This window comes from Ambystoma mexicanum, chromosome 10 (assembly GCF_040938575.1).
Source record: "Ambystoma mexicanum isolate Mex_15411 chromosome 10, UKY_AmexF1_1, whole genome shotgun sequence".
In the NCBI taxonomy this organism is placed as follows: Eukaryota; Metazoa; Chordata; class Amphibia; order Caudata; family Ambystomatidae; genus Ambystoma; species Ambystoma mexicanum.
Genome location: NC_090932.1, coordinates 1,499,592,661 through 1,499,616,892, shown reverse-complemented (window position 1 = coordinate 1,499,616,892; position 24,232 = coordinate 1,499,592,661). Strand labels below are relative to the sequence as shown.

Below are 24,232 nucleotides of genomic sequence, written 5' to 3'. Positions count from 1 at the left end.
GCCTAATATTACAAAGCACTTAAGACAGCATAAACTAGCCAGACCATGGCCGCAGAGAAAATGGCACAGGGCAACAGCGATGGGCTATTGCCTCATCTGCGTTACATGTAACATTGAAGTTACCCTGCACTATAGGCCATTGTTAACAGGTGGGCATTCTTCAAGAAAACATATCGGGGTCCACATTTAAACAAAACAAATATTTTAACAGCTTGCTAATAAAACTTTTTTTGTGTTTCTTTTTTTTTTTTTTAAAACAGTCCATGAGTATTTCTAAAAATCCCATTTGGGGAAGATGCTAATAATAACTCCAGTCCTTAAAGTAAATCTATGTTGCAGTAGAAGGTGAGGCACCATTTGTAGCAGCTTTTTCGGACCAAAATTAAAATGTATTTTCCCGTCCACAGCAGCAGATATGAACATACTGCGATCGTTATTGCTAGAAATAAAAAAAGAAGGCGGAACGGCTTTTCTTCGCGGTCAGCAATGGCGCTCACAGTGCAGGTGACCGGCAGCAGAGACCAGGCAGGACTTCTCCAAAGGCAAGCGAAGCAGACCGCGGGCCACCACCCTCTGTCGACGCAGCGGAAAGGCCCTAGAAACGTCGCTTCGAATGTTGCTCTGCGCCTGGTACTTCAGGTAAGAGGAAGACTACAGAAGCACTGGTGCTCGGCTCGACCTTGCGTCGCCCTAATTGTTATAGTTCACAAACTGCGCCTGGTAAACACCATCGTCTTTATCAACCTGGAATGAAAGAGGATGGCACCAATTAAAAAACAGTTCTCCTCTCAACAGGCGAAATGATTAAGCACAGACAGAAAAGTGAAAGCAATTGCAGTCTACGTCAATTATGGGACCCAAGTTGAAGAACCATTAGATTCCGAAAATTAAAACTCAGTAGCATGATTGACACTGGCCAAAAACCAAAATGCGACCCAGGGACGTCATTTCACCAAAATACCAGGGGTTGCGGAAGTGACATCACATGACCCTGGACCTCTGATGACATCATAGGAAGGGATGTCATTTGACCCCACCCCAAAGAAAGCCAGCCACTCTAAAAACAAAGAGGCACACGGAATTTGCCACAGCCCAGGAGCTTCAATTTGTTTAAAAAAAAATGTTATATTTCTTTTATTTTATTTTAGGGGTAGCAAGGGAGACCTCAGGGGTTGCAAGTGCGACCCATGGATAACCCTAAATGACATCCCTGATTCGACCCAAGCTCAACTATATAGGCTGGCTGGTGTAGGCCACTCTGGCTTACATTTACGACACTGTATGTTATCCACCAGCATGATGGACTTTCTTTCAAGATGCTCCCATGAACGAAACACATTAATCAGTCAATTTAGTGTAGCCCCTGTCTTATTCTTTTCGTTCCCTGGCCCGGGAAGCCTAGTTTTAAAAATACTCTGGGCCAGGAAATGGGCGAACCACAAGGACACCACCCCACCATCACCGTCCGCCTGCTCTTGTGGGGCACGCTAAGCAACCTGCAAATAAAAGGGTTAAAACAGGAGATGGGCCACACCCTGAGTTCCTTGATTTTAATAAGGCACAGTACACCTGAGGGGAGTTTTGGTGCCCATGTAAACCTTTATCTAAAATAAACTGCAATTCCTAAACATAAATTCCTTCAACACAACCTGCCCCAATCTATTTACTCATTCCATGCTTGATGATGCATTAATATAGTTAAGAGATACCCAGTGCTCAAACTCCTATGCATATTAACCGTAAGCAGGTTATCAATTACTTCACCCTAGGCATCCATCTTATTTCATTCCCCAATACTTTCCACATGTACCTTTCCATTGCAACACTTTCAATAACCATGACAGCTGCAGTCTGCCCTTATTCACGTAACCACAGTCTTTTTGGTCAGTCGTGAACACAGTCAAAGTCAATAAAGTACAATACCTGTCTATGCTGCCATCACTGCTGCTCTGTACTGTACTGTACACCTGCGCTCGAACCCCCTGCTCTGCTGCAGGTGGCTGTCACAGGACATCTTGTTGAGAATCCCTCCTAGGGCTTTGGGGAGCCCCTATGGTGCAGTCAGGGCTTTGGGAGTCCTTATGCTTTTGGTAGGTCTTTGGGAGCCCTTGCATTAATATTGGGGCTTACAAGCCCATATTTCCTCCATGTTAGTGAAAATTCTAAGTAATAGAAAGTCCCAGGGCTTTGCCAGCCTTAATTTTTATTTTAGGATTATGAGCCCATGTACTCCCTGCTAGAAGATTCAGGGTTAATTTTCCTCCATGGCAGTGTTTTTATTTTGATAGGGCTCTGACAGACGTAAATGTTTGTTGGGGCTTATGAGCCCAAGCTGCCTGCTGGCAACCCAGCGGTTAATATTTTTTTCTTTTCCTCTGTGGCGGTGGTTTCCCAGGTGGGGAAAGTCCTTGTTGGAAACCCGCCCAGGCCCGCCCACCTGGACGGAGTCAGGACCCAGCCGGTGCGCATCGCGCTGAGCCCCGGTCGCACTAGACATAGCGACCGGGGCTCCAGGTACGTTTTGCTTCTCCGCTCTCCCAGTCTGATCCGGGTGGAGCTGATGCTGCGCAGGCCCCCCGGCGGTGCTGGCGGACTCGCCCTCGCCCTCTCCCCGCTGTCAGGGTTTTCTTCCTCTTCGCCACCCGCTCTGCTTGGCCATGCTCGCGTCTTGGGCTGCCTGCACACGCGACCTGCTTTGCTTCACCCAAGCCGCTCCCCACATGCGGGCTGGGCCTTATCTTCACGCCAGGCTGCAGCTGGCAGACACAGCCTGGCTTATCAGAATGCTCCGGGGGGCCGCTCGAGGCTGCAACACCCCTGGAGACCCCAACTCCTCTTTCTCCTTTTCTGTCCTTTCTGTTCTTGCTTTGATCTTTCTACAGATTTCTTTCAACCCTCTCTTTCAACTGTCAATTTTCAACGTTTCTTTCTCAGCTCAGCCCATGTCCCTGCTGATTGGCAGGGGGGACCTGCCATTGTCCTGCAGTCCAGTCCAGTGTTCCGTGTGTCCCCCATGGTGAGGAACGTGGTATTGAAATTGATATTGATATTTTATTTCTATCGCGCTCGTACACAAGTGTTTCAGAGCGCGACAAGGCAAGGGAGGGGAACAAGGGAGAACAAAACAGCAATCTTACTGCCAAGGCACAGTCCAGTAAGTCAGTCTATGCAAAATACATACACAATTAATAAAAGCTTTAAACAAACTACTAATGTGTCTTGTCTTTATTTGTATACGTCCATAACCCCCTATCTTTTAGCGCCCCTTTGGGGCTGGGGATTCCATTAGATTTACCTATCCCCTAATAAGATCCCCTTCTGGACACAGTTTCTGGTTATAAGCCAATGGTGGGTGACAAACTACTTTGGGGTGGGAGGGGGTCTTACGATGTTGCGTGTTCAACCCCCAACTTTATGGCTGCACTGAAAACCTCTCTGTTTTGATGCACTAGCACTCAAAAAGAGAAATGCTATACTTGACAGGCTCCTAGAAGTGGGTGGATTAGCTGTGTAATTCCAATATGGAACCTTTGCCCACATTCTCCCTCTCTCGCTCACAATGGTAAGCCTTACTTTTCATCCTGGGGGCCTCGACTGGCATGGTGGACTCCACCATTATTTTTTCTGGTACACTGGATCTTGCAGAGCATACATGGTCAAGCATGGAAATTCATGGTCATGCAACAACCACGTTCACGCAACCAACCACACACAAATGTAGCAACAAGGATTGATGCTCTGGATGTTGCATACTCTATGCAGGATATCAGACAGCTACACACACGGACACCGTCCGCTCTGATCGTAAGCGATTTCCCCACGCAAAGAAATCCCAAACTACTATACTTACACACCATCATCCCACATACTCTTTCAGTAAAGGTGCAAATTCAGCACTGGCAAGGGGGGGCGCACTTATCAGTTGTGGGAGTGATGAGGACGAGACATTCCCAAACGAGGAGTCAGCATTGACAGCTGCCACATGTAACTTATGTGCCGTGTGCGCAGGTGGAGCTAGAGATGTCCGGGGGTGGAGGGGGAAGAGTGGGGGCACACATGGGGGAATAAGGACCAGGGAAAGGGGCTGGGAATAGAAGTGGTAGTATACCATATCATGAACCACACAGCAGCCATGTTGAGACATAAGCCACTAGCAAGTAAGGCACTTGGGGTTTTCACTGACAGGCCCTGTGTTCGAGGGCTGACATGATTTCTCGAGCACAGCAGTGTGTTGGAGAAATGTTGCAAACTTATCGCTCCCAGGAGGCTGCAGTCGCTGGTAGATGGGTCCAACCGATACACCCGAGGATAGCGAGCCAGGCACCTGGGTGCTCGCTGGTTAAATAAGAAATGTAGCCAACAAATGCAGGCAAATAATAGCTACATCATGGTGGGGTAAACAGTTTCAAATCGCCCCTTAGCAGAAGGGCCTGTGGGGCGAGGGGATGAGCTGGGAGGTGACCATTGCTGGGGAGAGTTTTGGTGCCCCGAGGGTACAACAGTGTTTTGCGTCCTTGCCGATGTCAGCAGGGCACCTCATTGGTTAGATGCGGTGTGAATGTTGTTTCATTGCCAAACTTGGGTTGAATTCTGCGTCTCACAAGAACTGGCCGCTGGCAGTCGAATAAAGTTCTGGTTGTCAGCACAATCTTGTCATGAAATGTTTGTCCTTGTGGGAGTGGTGTGGGAAGGTGTGTGACGTCAAGTGGGAGGTGTCAGGAAGCCATAAGGGATTGCTGTAGTCCCACCAATAAGCTTTGTAGGACGATTAAACAGTGTTGCAAACTTTGCTTATGCTAATAATATTCCAACGTATACAAAGTTTAGCCACGGTAGGCGACGCCGTCACTTCCCTTCCATCAGTTCTGTTCCACTGTGCTGATTGAATTCTGCTCTCCCAGCTGCGTCTGAGCCTGCAATAAACAGTGTTATTTCTTGCACATGTACGCTCCTTTTTGGATTAATTTTGTGTCTCCGATGCTACCAGCTATTGGAGGGCCCCTGAACACAGCTTCTGACAGAGTTCTGCGCAGAAAGCACACAAGTGTACCGTTACCCTCAACTAATGTATCACAATCTTCTCCAGAATCCAGGACAGGAGTAAGTCCCAAGATGTTGTGTAATTGACAGATGCCTTTTGTGCCACTAAATCGGTCCTTTTTCCGGCTTATTGTGGGGCATGCAGCTCCTACAGGACTGGCCAGAATGAATCTGTAAATTGCAGGATGTCTGTACCACTTTCTTTCGATCTGCCATTAAATCTTCACTACGAACAAGAGTGGAATCGAATTTCTTCTCCATATGTTATGATATATGCATGAACAATTAACTATTAATGGAGTTGTGAAGTCTGGCTATGGGGTGGGTTGTGGGGAGGCCGTAGTGGGCGCTCTTTTCTTACCTGTAAATATGGCCTTTAGAAGTGTACCACTCATCCCATTAAGTTTGGGTGTTTGCTGGAAGTACACAACACTCTAGAATATCATGTGTCAGTTTCAGTGAAGACGGAACTCCCTACAACCAGGAAGTGGAATTAAAAAAGATACAGGTGCAGTGTTAACCCACTGAAATAACCCCAGCAGAGCACTCCCTATGGCACTTGATAAACAGAGTAACCTTTAAAACGTCAGTGATACCTTGTTTTCCAGTTTAGGGGGCAGGGTGGGTTTCTGTGGCAGCTGTGGCTTCTTCAGGATACCTCTCTGGGTGGGCACTGGCTTGATCTCTTCCACAATCTCGTCAAAGACTCCGGCCAAAGCGTAATGCTTTCGCCTCACCTCTCCGAGCCGAATTCTTTCATTCTGGAGTTTGCTCTCCAGTTCCAGTACTTTCACCTGCAAAAAGAAGGTGCAGAGTTGGTTGCAAACTGAGAAGTCGATTTTAATTCTAATCACTCTCCATGACCTGGAAGATGGAATGTGCACAATTGTATACAACAAAGCGCCTCACTTTGGCAAGTGTGTTTCTTTAGGATGTGACACACGGCTATGTGTTTGCATAACCCAGGAGGAGAAGAACCTCTAATATGTACAGTTTTTTTTAAAATTCATAATCCTGCAAAGCGAACACACGTGCCTGCTGTGGTGCAAAGTATTCAGCGCACAGTCGCTTAAATGAAAGGGGTAGGGGGTCCCAACAGCCACGTTTACTGTGTGAGTGCAACTAGTGGAGGGAAGAAACGTTGAGGCCTCAGTCCTACAAAACTTACCAAGACACTGCAACCTTGGAAACAAAAACATTCTGTGCGGTCATTAGATTGTTGTGGACACAAGGGCAACCACTTACCATAAAAACTCACATTTTTTAGATCCTTGTGTGCTTAGTCACCATATAAAAGTACCCAGGAATAGCCTTCCGCTGTGTCCCTCCAAGTCATTTGGATGGGAACATCAGAAGAAAAACAGGCAACAAAATAAGAACTGATCATCCAAAGACCTTTCTCTCACTTCCAAAAAAATTGAATAGTATTTCAATAGGTTGGTTTCTTAATTTGGTGATATACGAAATGTTTTGCCATTTCACACCACCGTAAATAACAGGCGATGACTTGGTGATCTCATTCAGAACCTAACGTAATGTGTTTTATGTTCTCAAATATTTGGCTTGACGGGTACAACTACTTTGCCTCTCATCCTACCCCTTACTGATTGTCATCAACTCTGGCCAAAACAATATTATGGGTGTGGGGTGTTTGAATGGAAAAACGGCAGGGTACCTCACACACTCAACTCGGCACCTTTACTGATGACGTCCCCCAATCAGTGAAAGGTACCACCATGGACCCCCCACCCCCTAGCCAACCCTACTTTCAACAGAGAGTACGGAGTACAAGGAAAGCCATTCAACGTTGTTGTGTAGTCTAGAGAGCTCAGGAGTAGTTCCAATACTCATCTTTAAACGGATATAGTGTGCATATGATTGGCCAGATGTGCATTACATCTGTGTAGACCACAACAGTACAATCCACAGACAGTACAATCCACAGAGTGATGTTCTCTGGGAAAGCCACGAGCATCTAATTAACAACACGCTGCACCTTTTCAATGTAAGGATTCTTACCCTTAACTTTGTTTGCCTGCAGGCATTACTGTAGAGTCAATGAAAACAAACATTCCTTTAACCAGGATTTATAAATGGATTAGCTTAGGTTTAAAAAAAAAGAGAAACTGAATAGAGTGATGACATCATTTCTGAATTCAAATCGTGCAGATTGAAATTTGTTCAATTAATTGAAAAAATACCCATTAAGTAGAAATTGATATTTGTTTGTATTAACATTAGTTTAATTGGCTTAACCAGTCAACAGCTACATACTATATGATATTATAGTTTATTTATATAGCGCCTATACACGGTTTATAGTGATAATGTAGAAAGACAAAATGTAGAAAGTCAATATGTCGAAAAATAAATGTAGAAAAAAAAAATTTCGAATTTTATTTTATGATGTTTTTTTATTCGAAATGGGGGGGTGGGGGTTCCCCTCTACCCCCCCCCTTTTTTTGTTTTTTTTGTTTTACCTATTTCTTTTTATTCCCGGACCCCCAAATAAATATATAATTAAAAAAAGGGAATTCGACATTTTTTTTCTACATTTATTTTTCGACATTATTGTCATTCTACATTTTATTTTCGACATTTTGACTGACCACCCCTATACACAATGTGTTTCAAAGCGCTTCAAGGCAAGGGAGGGAACAAGGGAAAATACAATGCAATGACATTCTTACAGGCCATGAACAGTAAGGATGTGAAATTAACTATCGTACTCGGCTTGATGACATTTCAGATAGTACAAGAGCGAAGACATAGATAAGGAAGGGAGGTGGAGAGTGGGAAGGAAATGGAAGCAGACAGGCGACTACAATACCAGACCTAACGACATTTCTGGTAGAGCTGGAGAAAAACAAAAGGTGAGGGAGAGGGGTGAAGAAAGGGAGGGGAGGAACAAAACAAGAGACTATCGTACTAGGCCTGATGACATTTCAGATAGTGCTGGAGGGGCAGGGGGGTGACAAGTAAGGGAAGAGGGGTGGTGACAGACGAGGTTGCCATGATACTAGGTCCAGGGACAATTCTCATAGAGTAAGTGCATAGAAGAAAGTAAGGGGAGGAGATATGACAGAAAATAGCTGACCTATCTAATAACGTGATGCGAGAGCTCTCTCCCATGTCTATGTAAGCTCATTTCTGTGCAACCTTCCAGAATGTAGCAAAGTCAGACAAAGCGGTTAGGGACGCCCTAATCGTTGGACAATAAAACACCATACACTGTCCCCCAGCCGGCGACCTAAGTTGCAGCCAGCCAAAGTCAAGGATAAAGAACATCTCACCACATCACCTCACCCACCATGAGGGGGCAACAATGGCTCCCTCCTCAAGGGTGTATTCTAGGGGTCTGCAACCTTTGGCTCCCTAGATGTTTTGGACTACAAATCGCATCAGCCCCAGCCAGCTTAGCTGATGAAGACTAACGTTAGTCCAAAACATCTGTAGAGCCGTGGGTTACAGACCTCTGGTGTAGTCAAAGCAGGGACTTTTGCCTCATCTAGAAGGCAGTCACTACAGAGGAACCAGACTACTTGGCACAGAAGACGAGTTCAGGGGCTGAGCACGCACCACACAGAGCCAAAACACGAGATCGGAAAATCACAGGATGAGATCTGAAAACAAGCCTTCTCGGTGTAAGACCTAGAGGCCCCCATGAACCACAGTCTATTCCTCTCTTCCCTCCCTCCCTGCCACAGTTCTCAAAGGTTTGGAAAACCCTCATAGGCACTCAGTTCATACTCTTGCAGAAACTACTTCCTGTGGTCCCCAGGTAACCCTCTGCTCCTCCCAGAAAGCCCAACTTCCTGCACACATTCTACTTCCAGTGTGTAATATCGTTATACCCTTCTCCCATGTTCTGAACAAACCCTCGGCTGCCCCTTAACACTAGGTATGTGTCCTGTTGGGGTTCTGGATTCAGGTCCAGGTAATCGGAGATGACGCTGGAGGCAGGCAAGTACAAAAGGAAAGTGTCTTTATTCAGTTTCAGGGCAAGTCATGAAAGGGGGGAGCATTCAATGCCAGTCACATACTACAGTATTTGAATGGGAATACTGTAAATGCCACGTTTCGTAAAATGGATAACTCGCCAGCAAGAACAAGGTCAATCCCTGAACGGGATTTAAAATGCAATTGAAAAAGCTTCAAAACAAACACAGGCTCGCTCGTTCTCACACACCCCATCAGTTAAGTTACAAAAATGTAACAACCAGCCGTTAATTCCATAAGAAAATTCACATTAGCACAGACTGGCCATTGCCTTACCCTCAGCCAATCAGCTTCATGCAACACCAGGCAATGACTACAAGTTAGTGGAGTTTGTCCCGTGAACGAGGTAACCGTTTCCTGATGATTTTATCTGTTATTCCTGCGCTGCACACAGACTCCTGGCAAGCTACTTATTGTAGAGCTCTTCATTACCAGACTGAAATTTACAGTTTTGTCTACAGTGAAACTCTAAACAATAGCCTGTATTTTGCAGATTTTCTTCAAAAGAATTGTGCTTGTTTTCCCTTAGAAAAAAACCCCGAAACTCAGAAGTAGCATGTCTGTTTGGACCATCGCTAAAGTAAAATGTATTCTTCTCAGAAGTATTTGATGTCAAACCGCGTTTGGATGTGGCATTGTTCGAAAACGAGTACGGTCATCAAGGGCAACAGTGGCCCGTGTATGGCTGAACTACTCGGTTTACTGGGGAGAGCAAAGCTGCTTCCATGGGTTGAGAAGGGCTTCTGAAATATTGCCATGTCATGTCCAGTGAACGTCATGCAGGGCTGCAGAAGCATGGCTGAGGCTGTTACAGAATGGCCTGAGAGATCATGGAGACCCCGGTTTCAACCGAGGACTATGTTAGGAAGCCTGTAAGCACCCCCCCGCCCCACCAGTGTGGTGGCGGGGGAAGGAAGAAAAACAAGGGACTGCAAAGAACTGATAGGAGGAAGGAATACCCTCATTGGAGCATGGCTGACAGGTTCTCAGGGGCGGCTAGAAGAAACCCTGCGTGCAAGCTGCGGATTGGTCAGTGTGTGGAATTGTTCTATGGAAGCAGAGTGCCAGCCCCCATGCATTGGTAGTCTGTGCGGAGAAAGCTATGCAGATAAAAGCCTGCGAGCGGTGCACTTCACTGAGGAGTGCCGTCAGGGCAGCAAATGCAGTCAACGCCATAAAAACAAGTACTTGGCAGAAGCACATATCACTAGTCCTGGCCTCACTGCACTGGTTGCCAGTCAAGAATACAGGTCTTCCAAAGGCCATGTGCATGTTACTCCCAGAGGTCTCTGCCAAATGGGTCCCAGTTTCTCAACGAGCACGAGTATTCCATACATGCCGGGATACAGTCTTGCCATAAGCCATTCTTGGAGGACTGGTACCCTCTCTCAAACATATCAAGCTTACAGGACAAGCAGAGGCTGTCACATGCACAACTCACAGGATACTAGAGAACGGCAAAATCTGAATATTTCTGAAGACCTATGGTCTACGGCCCAGTCAGTCACTAGCTCACTTTGGACTTATGCCAGCACCAATGGATCACCCTAGCAGTCTTCGCTTAATGTTTTATAAAAGCCATTAACAGAACCAATGTCGAATAGTCAAAAGCCGTTTCTGGAATGAGCGGAAGTATCTGCACGTCTTTACGCAGAGTACGGTTATATTTTAATCATATTTCCCATTAGCACCATGGAAGGGGGCGCTGGCCAATCATGAATTCTCTCGTATAAGCCCGCGTTCCGAGCAGCCCTAGTGCTGCTGGCCTGCCCCCCTTCCTCTGCCCCCCCCATCCCGCCTCACACATTAGCACCGGTATAGATCACACGTGGATGCTGAGGGTGTGCTTAAAAAATTAAGAAAATCTTACTTTGTGGCCCGATGCTGCCTTGCTCTTCCCCAGTCTGCTTTCTGTGTTGATGACATCACGATCATCCCCACGGAAAATGGACTTGAGAAGTACCAAAAAGTGCCGGATCCGCATGGTAAGATGTTTTTTTAGCCACATTAGCAACCCCATAGCAACTACACGGGCGCTAATAGAGATTTAATTGTCACAGGAGGGCCCAACGCTGCCGGTAATGGCCCTTCACCCGCATTAAGGGACCCTCGCTTAGCTCGAGCACTTAAATTGGGCGGCAGGCTCTCACCGGCAAGGTCGGCCTGTCCGAGAGTTATGTTGCCTCATTCATTGTACCAGCAGTAAAAATATCTGTATTGGGAAAGCAAACTGGTGCAGGTGCATCATTCGTCACCTAGTATTCATAGAGGATCGAGAACAGAGCAGAAATCAAACTATAGTTAACCTTGCAAAGTGGTCACAGTAAGATCACTTTAAAGATTGCTTTCCTGCTAAGCTATCGCTCTCCTGCGGTGGTATCCTGCTTCCTTATGCAGGATCTGGCCATTATACTTTTCCTCTCCTAGTGCCAACCACAATCCTCAGACGACAGGATACCAGAAGTACTCCCGCATACAGGATCACACTGTGCACCATAATCTTCTTTGCTGTGCCGAAACTAATCAACTCATAAATGCACCACTGAGGGCCATCCCTCAACCCTCCAGAAATGAACCCCAACATCATAAGACTTAGTTAGGATATGCATGCAATGGGGATGGCGTGTACATCTTGGGTCAGGCCGCCTACAAGGTAAGCTTGTGTGACTGTTTCAGCTTCCAATGTAAGCTGTTTTAAGGGTGTAAGCCTTTGTAAACAACATAGATTTAACCTTGTTTACATTCCAGGGGTGGCAGGAGTGTTAAATAGTTGGTAAACTCATAATTTCTGCACCGACTCAAGGAGGAAATAAGTAATAACGACTGTTAAAAGAATATCGTGTGCTAAATGGTTTAATATGTCTCAAAAAACCCACGGAGAAAAGGATATGGTTTAACAGTTATCTGAACTCAATACAAATGGACAACTAGCATAAAGAATATACAACCACCTGGTAAAAAGTAAAGGTCTGAAAGAGGAATTACTAACTACCTGGTCTGGTAAACTGAATTTGGAGAACTGATATTAGATGGTGCCTTGACTTTCCTGAACTTAAATGAAAGGGAATGGCAAATCAAGATCCTTAATAGAGTCTGTTGGACACCAGAAAGGCTATGTAGGCGAGCAAGGGTCAAGTCCTAAAATAAAAGTGGGGGGACTCATTAACATACCAATTGAATGTGGTGTGTCACCGGAAATGTGTATATCAAGGTGCCCCCTGAAAAAAGTGGGTGGACTCAAAAGAAAGTGGGGAGAGCCTGTCCACCCACGTGCACCCTCGACCTGAGTCCTGTAGGCGAGGTATGACAGACTCAGAGGCTTGCTGGAAATGCTATGGGAATGTAGCAAAATTAGATCTTTTTGGGGCGAAGTCACTAGGGAAATGAATAGAGTTTTGAGAAAAAACATGGACTTTGATTTTGAAACACCAATTTTAGGAGATGATGTCCTTCTGGACGATCTTCCCTTCTGTGGTAAGTCAGAAGGAGGAGATAGACCAGTATCTGGCATTCTTGAATGAGTGAAAAAGGCCTCACTATCGCTAATCTATGGATTTCCCTGCTTAACCAAACTAAGGTGCTCATCGTCTGTTGTGAAGTCCAAAGTAAACAGTCTGTCCTCCGTCCAAAGCTAAGCTGCTCTGTCCCTACCACTGATACAAGAATAACAAAAGAACAGGAGAATGACTCCCTTCTTCTGGGATAGGCTTCCTCAGCCTTAGTAGACAATCTTGAGATACTTTTTGTCTATCTCTTGGATTAACTTATTTAGTTCCTCTAGGGGACTTTTCCAAGTCTTTGGCTCCCCTATTCGTTCACTTTTTAGACCTCAGTGTTATGGGCTTTGTAAATTCTTGTACAATGTCTTTAAGTGCCTCTGAAAGTCTCTCCTTCTCTGAGATTACTAAAGAGACCGAATCCATCTTTATGTGGGACTTGTTCTGTTGTTTCTGTAGTTCTTTAACTCCTTATGAATAAGAAATGTGATGATATGATGATCCTCCTCTTCGGGTTCACTGTCCTTCTCTCCTTGGGATAATTATAGCAGACCCTATCCTTATTCTTATTCTCTTGTCCAATTCTTATACTACTGAGACAAGTAAAAGAGGTTTCATACTGGCTCTCATTCTTAACTTCGGACCACTCACTGGGGCGAGTAGATCAAGTCCCAGAGTGTTCTTAGTTTCGGGCCACTCGCTTGGACGAGTAAGCCTATGGTACTCTTTATTATCCCTGTGTTAACTTTCTTTCCACGGGTTGGCATCACCGGCCCTGCTTGCAGAATAGGGACTCCCCTTGTAGTCAGGATAGCGTCAATTCTCGCTCCATCTCCTTCTGTTTCTTCTCTGTGGCACCATTGCTACATTGGTTTCTGCGTTGTTGCCAGACTGAACAGTCAACCTCTCCCGGGTCACACCACCGCCCTACACTGGTTCTCTCTCCTGGAGTTTTCTTCCCCTTCTCTCTTCTGCTTTTGGCTTCCTCTGTGCTTCTTGCCCACAGCACCTTGTGGCTTCCTCCTGACACAGGATCTCCTGATTTGAAAATCCTGGGTTTCACTTCTCACGGACAGTAGTCCATCTTCCCCTTCTGTGATGGGTTGGTGGGTCCTACCCAGCGGAGGATTATAGGCCGTTTTCTCTTTTAGTTGAGCACTCTTCATTATTCGTTAATTCTTCTTCATCACAGTAGTGTTGGTAATCGCTATTACTCGCTCAGCATTCTTCTTCACAGTAGTTTTACTATATTGTTCCTCGGGTTGGATCGTGTCACAGTAACTAACAGTGGCTTGGTTTGATGGATGTCTCTGAAGTTCTGATGTTATTGTTGTTCCAAAAGAGATGACTCTCTGGAGTTCCTCTGCAGAACAGGAGTCCTTGTTCCCCAGAGGGAAGTCCCTCCCTGTGAGGTCCCACATGCCGCCAGCCCTAGGGAGAATATTGTGTAGCGGGCTCACCTCTCTAGCCTCACAAGGAAAGGCTTCACTCTGGGAAGAATTGGCTGTATGCTGCGAATCATTGCACTTCCCACAAAAATGTTGGCTCTTTAGATCTGCACAGGTAGCCAAACAACGTAGAATGGAAATCAGATAAACATCCAACGTTACAAGATTGGTCCCAAGAACATCTTAGGATGTCATTGACACAGTGAATTTAAGACAGCAAAAGAAATACAAATTATATGATGAAATCTGGGGAAGGTTGGACTGTGATGGGAAGCTCGGCTTTAAGGTTTATGCATTCTTTTTTCATGCTCCTTTTCAAATCTCTTAGCCTGCATTTAACCTGGTTTGAAGAACACATCGATGTTCTGTAAGTAGATATTCGGGTTGGTCTTGTGTACACAGTTTATCATGATATACTTTTGTACAATAGAAAGCTTGCTTAAACCACAGCACCCATGCTTAGCCACAGCCCAGAATTATTGTTCTATAATCATAATTAGCCAGGACCACATTTACTCAAGGCTTGTTGTGGCTGGTGGGGTATTTACAAATCTGTACAACCGACCACATGCAACACTGGTGGCTCAAACCAATTGAGGTGGATTCAGAGGAGTGGAGGGGAGACGAGAAGTAACTCCCCCAAAAACAAATCTAAAAGCAAAGGTTGAAAGGGTGCAACGTTTTAGCACATTATTTGTTAGAACATTTGGTAAAATACAATTTACTCTCAATTCTGTAGGATAACATGATAAAGATCCATTAGATGGCAGGTAAGCAACAGTACACACAAGCATTTTACAACAAATGTTCATGATGCCTCCACCCACAGTATATGCCAGCACTACCACTATAAAGCACATGGATGTGATCATAATATATGTCATCATTGCCACTGATACACTCATGAAGCTAGTTGTCCACTCAATAGCTCATCATTTGCACAGTAAAAATGCTTTTCTGATACTGGTAACCACACTATATGTAATCATTGCTACTGTAAAACACTTAGGAAGCTGATGTCCATAATACATGTCATTGCCACTGTAAGCTTTCCTGATGCTGGTGTTCATAACATATGTAATCAATGCCATTGTGAAACACTTCTAAGACACTGGCGTTCCCAACACATGCCATTATTGTCATTGTAAAACTCTTTCCTGGCACTGGTGCCCAAACTGCAGGTCATCATTGCTACTTAAAATAACGTTCATAATGCTGGTGCCCCCAATATGTGTCAGCAGCACAATAAGGGTGCTTATTAAACTATGTTTGGGGTGCTGGTGCCACTAACATTTTACCATTGCCACATTAAAACACCATGATGTTCGTGACGATAAAAAAAAGAAATAAAAAAAAGCCTTGCCCCAGACACCCTCCTCCACACAAACACAGACACCCATACCACTGAAACAAAATACACACAATCTGCCCCACAAAGAGAGACAGACACACACACACACACACACACACACACACACACACACACACTTTAACCTACCCGAAACACACAATCTCTTGCTCTCCCACCTTTGATCACCCTCTGAAGCTATGTAGGCAGAAGCTGCCTCCCGCACTGCTCTGCTCTAGTCTGTCCCTCCATTTCAGGGTGATGGGTGGGCTGTTTGTGGCAGAGACTTGGGCTGCTGATTCAGCACCCTATGGCTCATTGAAAGTCGGAGGATAAACCCCCAACTATGATAGTGCACTCTGCATGTGTCCCAGGGGTGCACAGATTGAGTGCTCTTGCACATGTGCAGAGGGCTATATAAGATAACTTTCCTTATGTCATTACTTTAAGCAAAGGGCAGATAAACCCTTAGCTTAAACAAGGACAGTTTTTCACTGAGTGGAAGGCTCATAAGTGGCAGGGCAGAGCCCCTACGTCCTTAATAGATGAGCCACCACTGCCCAAGGCACTCCCGCCAGAGTATTGTACGAAACAAACGAACAATAGCCAGTAAGCAACAAACAACAGCATACAAGCTAAAGGTCATTGCACTTCTTCAATTTTGGAGGGAAATGTATCACTATTGCAGTCACAGGTGAGATGTTTGCCAGCGTATTAAACCGTTAAACCAATCGGAAAACAAAGAAAATTGTGGAAGTTTACTGAAGCAATATGCTGGGTGATGGTTTGCAACTGAGCCCTTGTCAGGGTCAGCTTTATTCATTGTTGGCTTTTTAATCAACAGCCCTTTGCATGTTGGAATGTTTGCTTGTGTCCTTTATAAGTATGGACCTACAAGCCCTGATGTGAAGAAATGACTACAGGAATGAGTGTGGCTAAATTGCCTACTCAGACCCACACTACTACTAAACCAGCGGTTACCCCAATCATAAGGGTGAAGGTATACCTTATTTTGGTAGTACAGGTTGTATATCTTCAGGAGGGGTGTGAGCTGCTAACAGTAGCAACCCAAACAGCGTTATTACAATGGCTCCAAAATGAAAGAATGTCAAATCAAAGTTCTATAAAAACATAGAAACTTTAATAAAACAATCGATGCAACAAACTAACTAAAAATGCTACAAAAACACCCAGGCAAAAGAAACAGAGAATGCAGAAGATGGTGTGCAAGGGCACTCTGGGTTCATAAGAAGAGGTGTTCAGGCAAGGAACTTGGCAACAATGTCAATAATTAAATAATATGTCTTTGTAGATCTAGAGAAAAGGTAGAGAAGTGGCTTAAAAGTCACTTTAGTCCCAAAAAGTTGATCTGGGGGACATGACCTCTTCACAGTACCTTTGGTTTCTTGTCTTTCCGCGCTTGACAGCATTTCGTCTGACTTCTAGGAGCTTCATGAAGCAGCGATTCACTGTCGGTGAACTGGTCAACTGAGTCCAGCACACTGAGTCCAGCACACTGCAGTCCAAGCAGTAACGGCATGTGGCACAAATAAGCTTGGAACAGGTAGGCGATGTCCTGGTCGCTGTAGCTCACAAGCGGTCCAATGCGGGTACCTGGGCCCAGAGTGGTTAGTTGACTTCTGGGTTGCTGAGAGGCCCAAGCCATGGTCTCTGGGGACAAGGCGAGTCCTTAATTCTGTACTTCCACTCCAGGAAGTTGTCTGGCACATGGGGTCCTTCACCTCTATGATCCTGGTTCCAGTGCATAGTCAGCAAAGAGGCCTTAATCCAACAGCTCAATGGAGCCCTCAATTCCTGGCCCTAGTCCAAGCATGTGTGTCCACCGCCCACACCCCGGACCAGGGACAGTTCCCATGGAAACCCCCCCCCCCCACACCCTGGCACGCTGGGTAGGGAGAGGCAACTGTTCCTGCTAACTAAATTTGCTGTAAACAGGATATGGTCTACACTGAGTTCTTAGATCACTAATGGACACAGACATGAGAGTGAATTCTATAGGGATACCAATGGTGACACCCCTTTATTTATTAAACACACTTATCCTTTAACTCGTTTTTTTTTTTAAATTCTTTTTTGTCTCTAGGATTCCCCTGGCATGATCAACAATTGACTGGGGACTTGCTACATCAGCTTACCCTTCCATGGAGGGGTCTCGGGGACCCTTAGGGTGACTCTGGGGCAATAGACCTCACTAGCTTTAATCAGGTACCACCCACATGGCACAGAGCGGCGCTGTGTGTGGTCCCATCTTGCTAGGCAGCCTCAGGCAGCCCACCACACTGTCCAGCTACCTCACGCTAGGATACCTTCCCCTCTACCCCCTTTGTCTATGTAACGTTACTTTAAATAATTAATATCCTACCCCCAACTTAACTCTTGATCTTACTTAGCATTCCCATAAAAAAGCTACTCTCTACTTCACCCAGGCTGCCCAGTGGAGCAGCCTGGGACTTCCTCCATCCGCCTCTACAACCGGGCTGACCAGTGAGGCCAACCCGGTACTTTATCTTCACCTCCTCTGCTCTTAAACTCCCAGGATGCAGCTGGCATACGCAGACCGGGAGGACATTATTGAAGGCCACCAGGTGGGCCTCCCATCGCACACGCGGCCTGGGCTGTTCTTTGGCACAGGCAGCACCTGGCATGCTGCCTGGGCCCTGGATATTGTGGGGCCCATCCGCTCTGGCACCCTGGTGGTACAACAGCTGTGGCAGTGCGAGGCAGCGACTCACCCCTCCCCCACGCCCACCCCAGGCAAGTCTCTCCCTTTCTCTTTTTTCTCTCCTCCCCTCAACTATTTTCTTTTCTTACCCGTCACTTTTTAAAAACAAATGTCCTACTGGATTCTTTTCTCTCCTCTGCCCAGCCCATTCTTGGGCAGGGGAGTTCTATTTCTTTGTTTTCATGATTGGGTCATTGGCTATTCTGGTTACAAGTGGTTGCACATTAGGGATTCTGTCTGAATCTTTTACCATTATGCAAAAGCTCATTTTGTTGGAAAACATTTATTTTTCTTTATCACTAATTGTATCTTCACCTAATATATTCACAGTTTTGCTGTTCGAAGAAGGGACTTCCCCTGGAACGTGTTGGGCTTTGGTTTGCTTAATTAAAAGAAGCGCCATTGTTTACTGAAGACTACATTGCGAATTATTCTAACTTTTTCTGTTAAACGTAATCGCTGAACCATCACGTTATTGTCAAATAATTTTTGGCTGTGTGTACAGCAAAAAGGTGTGCAGAGAAGTCGCAACACTAGGACACCATTTTTCAGAGTCCAAAGATGAATCAAAGAAGGCCAGAATTCCCTCTCCTTGTAATGGTAAATTTCACAGGTGATTGGAATAAGTGCCCTTTGCCTTCTGACATCACACCCAGAGTGCATTGCCAGCAGGAAGGGGGGGGGGGGCAGTAAGGCGGTAGAGAGCCCTAACAGACACCAAGAAGGTGGAACCCTTATCGCAGTCCACCTTACTGGCCTCGCGACTAGGTCCACACCTATCCTATGTTTGCGGACTTCCAAAAGGACTCTAGAGGTCAGTGCCATGTTGTGAGAGTGGGTTATGTCACTGCTGCCTTTGTGGCACCAGTTCACAGGAGATCAAGCTTTACCCTTCCTGCAAAATAATCAAAGGGGCAGCATCCCGGCCATTGTTCTATATAGCTACAGTGGTAACATTCAGACCAGACACTAATACACATCAGTCCTGTCATTGCTGGGCGGACACTAGTCCTGTCAGAGCAGACACTAATGTGATACCATAAATGTGTAGTCTTAGTAGTCACTATGCCACAACCAAGCATGGCTTAGATCTATAGGTTTATCTGCCACCAGAATGACTAAGGAATACATTGATTAAATTTGGAAACGGGTGCAGAGGATTAAAAAGCCATCTCTGCCTGCAGGAACTTTGTGTTCCAGCATCTCTTGCAAGAACTTTGTGTTGCAGGAACTGTCGGGAATGCATGTTTGACCTTCGGACCTGCTTTGCGCCACTACAAAGCTGGTGCTGAGGGCACCAGGAGGCAGTCTCGGAAAAGGTACATGTGTGCACAATAATTTTGGCATGGAGCATTTATGAAAGAGGGTCAGGTTAGCGCCTCTCAAGTTCAGAAACATTTACCTATATCAATTGATTGAATACAAATTGTAAATTCACTCCCTTGCCGATGCCAATCCGTCACAGCTGACATGCAAAATGAAGCAAATTACAAAGTCAGGATTGGATAAAGGTGACTAATTGGGTCTTGCATGAAGGATCTAGAAATCCATGCTTGTAGCCAGTCTCCAATCTCCACTCGTTCGCTCTAGCAGGCCCCGAGGCATGTCAGTATGGTATGCATGACCTGCCATTTTGGACATGTGCTTCAGGATGGGTGGTGCCAGTTTATTCATTCATTACATTTGCAAAATCGGTCCTCCGGCATCGTGGCGCTGTTACAAGATGGGCTTACTTCGTTGCAGGCACAAAGGAAAGAAAGACAGTATGGCAATACAGCCTTGTCTGTGGTTCATGGCTACAATTAACCTAATACCAGACAGGTGATGGTTATAAGTGTCATAGTTAGAAAGGGTCAGGGGCTCAGCGGTTCATGTGTTCCAGGGTACCCGGAAACAACTCGACCTTCTAGATAAAGATATCTGGGTGACCCTGGGGGTGTGAATAACACTAGTTAAAGAGCCTCTTTTTTAGTGCTTTGTGGAAGGAGAGGTAGGAGGTCCCGTTCCTTAAGGTGGAAGGGAGGCCATTCCATAGTTTTGGAGCTAGGAATGGGAAGCTGGAGCCACCCGCTTTAACCCTTTTGAAAGTGGTGATGTTTTGCTGGTTGGAGTAGTGAGAGCGTATGGGTCTGGAGGAGCTGGCACGGACTACCTTTTCAGCGAGGTAGGAGGGGGCTGTGAGTGAAAGGCATTTGTGGGTTATGGCTGAGGTCTTGAATATGATGCGTTCTTTATATAGCCAGGTGCACCTGATAACATGGTGCTAGTCGGCAACTATGTTGAGCACAAGAAAAATGTAAAGTAAGCACCCGGCTGCTGTTGGCCGACATGCTGTACAAAAGGAAACTAGGTGGCGAAGGGAGGAACCAAGACTGTGCCTACCTTGCAAGATCTACTTGGACAGTCCGTAAGCTGCACTTGTCTTGGGCATCAGATACCTTATCTACATTCCAAAGGTCAAAAAGTGCACACAGGCTTTGCTTCAATAGAATGCTTTGCACCTGTATACAACACCACATACAACAACCATACATGCTTGCAGTGATTACCCTGCATGGAGAGATCACACCACTAAAAGTAATTACTGGATTTAAAAAAAGATGTATGACATCAGCAAGCCAATAGGGATCACCACGACATGTGTGTGATTGATTAGATGCCTAGAGAGGAAGCAGGTCAGGCTGGGGCCTGGGCTATACACTAATATCCTGGAAACAATTACCCAGGCTGAGAGTGGAGAGGTACAAACAGGCCAGAAATAACTCACTGGCCCCTTCCCCCTGACTAGCCCCAGATACAATAGTATCTGGGGCTAAAAGGTGCCCCGCCCCCCTCACTTTACCCGGGAGGCAAATCTAAAGAAACCTGAAAAGTAAAAATAACTACATCATCGTTTCTAAAATAAAATCTCCCCTATTGAGTCTTGTCATACAGGAGGGGCGGAGAACCATGCATAGCTTGCATTATAAGTGGGCAGTCTTTCTTTTGCACTTAGCCCTGGCAGTCTCCAAAAATGGCGCCGGGGCTCTGCAGGGGCTCCCCAATGGCCCCCGACTAACCACAGATACGCTGACCCCCTAAGGTAGCCTGTTAACCAAAAGGCTGTGTTCAGGCGTCTGATCTTCGGATTCGAAAAAAGGAGAGGCATTGACCAATGCCTCTCCTTTTTTCTACTCGGAAGCTCCGACACCTGCACGCAGCCCTCTAACCATGCGTCTCCTTGAGTGAAAGTGCTGCCTGCTGGGGGGTTGGCTCCTCTCAATAAGAAACGATAGAAAAGCTGGGGCACACTGCCATCATACCTTTGCTAACTCTTCCAACACGCCTCAAACTTCCCCACCTGTTGGGCTAGTTTCTTTTACTTTTTTTAGCTGGGCTATTTTCCGTTGATATTTGTATTACTACTTTATTTCTGCTATTCTTCATTTTTGCTCCGTTGCTGGGGTCATTGAATCTGAATGGCCAGCAGGCCTGGAACCGAGCCGGTCACAGCTCAGCACCCATGCTCTTCTGCGATAAATCCTCCCCCCCTATTCTCCTTTCACTTAGAACCCCGCTCCCCACCATGAAGACCACTCCTCCTTACGCTTTTCTGGCGTGTGGTCAAGGCAGCCGAGCATCCCGGATTGTGTGAGACCTCCCTCGAGAGTGGAGCGTGTACAAAGACCCCGCTTGGACCGCCGATGAGCACCAGGCCGATCTAGTCCGCCATTTCCTCTGCCAGATAGAACGCACAGGCATTACACGGTATCCTGGCCTAGCGCAGAGCAGTAACAGTTCGAATGAAAGCACAGAGGAGGAGGCTGTTGTGTGGAATCATTCTTAGGTGGGACAGACCCGCCAGTCAGGCTGCTGCTACTGGACTACTATCAAGCAGGTGGTGTTGCCCTCAATCTCTGGCGCTGCTCTGGCCATCCCTCCAGACCATCGTTCTTTACCCTGCCAAACCATTAAAGAAAGGGAAAACACCATATGCAAATCAGGCTTGTGCCCACCCCCAAAGGGGTAGTCCAGGTCACATCTCTTTTCCGCACGAGACCACAAGCATCCCCAGACATGTTTTGGCCCCAATGGTCGTCAGTGAGGAGTAGCTTGGGTCTCTACACCCAGGACCCGCGTCTGGCCATACCCGTCCCACTCAGGGTGACTATAGCAAAGCAAAAGCATTGCAGGCCAGTCGCTTTGCAAAGTAACAGAATAGAATGTTTAAAATTAAATGGAATTCCTTTTAACACTGTTCAAATGGCTGCAGCCCTTGACTTATTGTGCGAGTACAGAGCTGAAGGAGCTTCCCATTAAAAAGGCATCCACCAGCTAATGTGTTTTTAATTAAATATGGAAAAATACTAGTTACGACCTATTTTTTTTTTTAACATAGCAAGAAACAAATGTGGATAAATACAGAAAAAAAAGAAAAAAAAAAGAAAAAACCGATCTGGATATGTACAGATGAACATGCCAAAATAAATACCATAAAACCGGGAGCCTTCATTATAATGCATTCCTCTCGGCTCTACGGTCATGCTGCATAAACAGGAATTCCCCAGCCCCACCCCATATTCACTTCGATCTTTTTTTTAAAAAAGAGAACGACTCGGCATTCACAAAGAAACAAAATCTAAATTAAGGATAAGCTACAGAAAAAATGTTGTTTTTGAAATAAGTATTAATGAACGCATTCAGGAACTGGCACCTGGTTCACTCGCACAGCGTTCTTGTATGCAGTCAATTCACTGCCGACTACTTAGTCACAGGGGCAGATTCTCTACAGGTAGTTGGCACTGCCCAAGCGCATCCTAATACCTCACTGATAACTCATGTGCAGTTTTTCAGTAGTAGCTCCCAATGTGGCCGCCTACTTCACTCTTCCCCACTCCAAGAAGGGGGAACAATTCACCAACCTGCCGACAAGACTCTACTGGGAGACCACGACAAGACTTGGAAGAGAGTAAAAGCCAAAATTGGTCAGATATGGTGAAAATAGAGCTATAGTAGGCATCACCTGTGCAGGATAGATGTGCGGTACACTACATACTAGCGCTTTGTTGCTCAGGCGTTGCTCCAGCTTTCTGGTTGACCCTAGATTTTGGCATTTGTACATATGGGAGAGGAGAGGGGGGGTGTTTTATCTTTGCAACTATTTCGAACAGTCAACCAGCCCTACATTTGAAATATGCATTCCTCTGTGCATGAGCATTGGTGTACGAGCTGAACGGGACTGTATTAACTTGCTGTAGGCTCCCTTAAAGGCTTGGCAGATGAGAGTAAGACCCCTTGGACCCTTCGATGACTTCTGGCGGAGAAGGGTGCACAGGTCACTTTTGGTTTCGGAATATCGCGATTTTCCAAATTTCAGTTATTGGGTGCTGCAGGTGCATCACGGATCTCTGGTTGGCTTCTGCTGACCTGGACTCGGCCACTGGAGTGGACCTCTGACCTTCACCAAGTCTGAACCCTCGGGACGTCTGTGTTAGCTTCTGGTGGCGGGAAAGCCACCGACGGACCTCCTCTGCACTCAGCGACTCTGGGCTCTCGCCGGTGGGAAAAAGTGGTCAGTAATGATGGCAAGGATGTCTCTTGAAATGTTCTTAGGCAGTTTGGAACTTTTGCAGCTCTGGGATTCCAGCAGGACTATGCCAGGGTATCCCCTCTTTTGGCCGATAGACAGCAATGAATTCCAGCAGTCACGAAATGCACCTCTGGACCCTGGGTGACACCAATGGACTTCTTTGACTCGAGATGTCCGGGCACCCCCTTCAGGACTCCCAAAGGCTGCTTCTCCGGATGGCAGGCACACAGTACTGGCTTCCAGGACACTTCGGATGAAGAGTAGCAGTTTGCATGATGGTCCCTCGTACCTCGGTGAGAGGTCTCTTTTGCAGGTCCTCTCTGGATCAGTCCTTGGAAGAACACGGCTTCTGAGCAAATTGGTAAGTGAGAGGTCCCCAGATATACACATCGTTCCCCAGTCACTCTGCCTGACCCAGGCTCAGTCAGCCAATCACGCAGAAGGGCATTCATGCAGGCAGGCAGGCAGCCAATCAGTCTCGCAGGCATTCAGGCCATTCACTCTACCCAGACACCCATAACAAAGAATGTGGATTGGGGTAAGTACCCAGCCTTTCAGCACACTACAATGCATTCATGTCAGTTTCAG

At 46.1% G+C, this 24,232-nt stretch overlaps 1 protein-coding gene across 1 annotated transcript in view; it reads right to left on the bottom strand.

Annotated features, from left to right (window-relative positions):
* Positions 1-256: 256 nt before the first annotated feature.
* HIP1R (huntingtin interacting protein 1 related) overlaps positions 257-24,232 on the bottom strand; it is a 541,423-nt gene continuing 517,447 nt past the window's right edge. Inside the window, exons 31-32 of the mRNA XM_069619635.1 lie at positions 5,637-5,834; positions 257-744 (exon numbers count right to left, since the gene is read on the bottom strand). Of these exons, the coding sequence (XP_069475736.1) occupies positions 691-744; positions 5,637-5,834 (252 nt within the window). The 3' untranslated portion in view covers positions 257-690. The remainder of the gene's footprint in view (positions 745-5,636; positions 5,835-24,232) is intronic.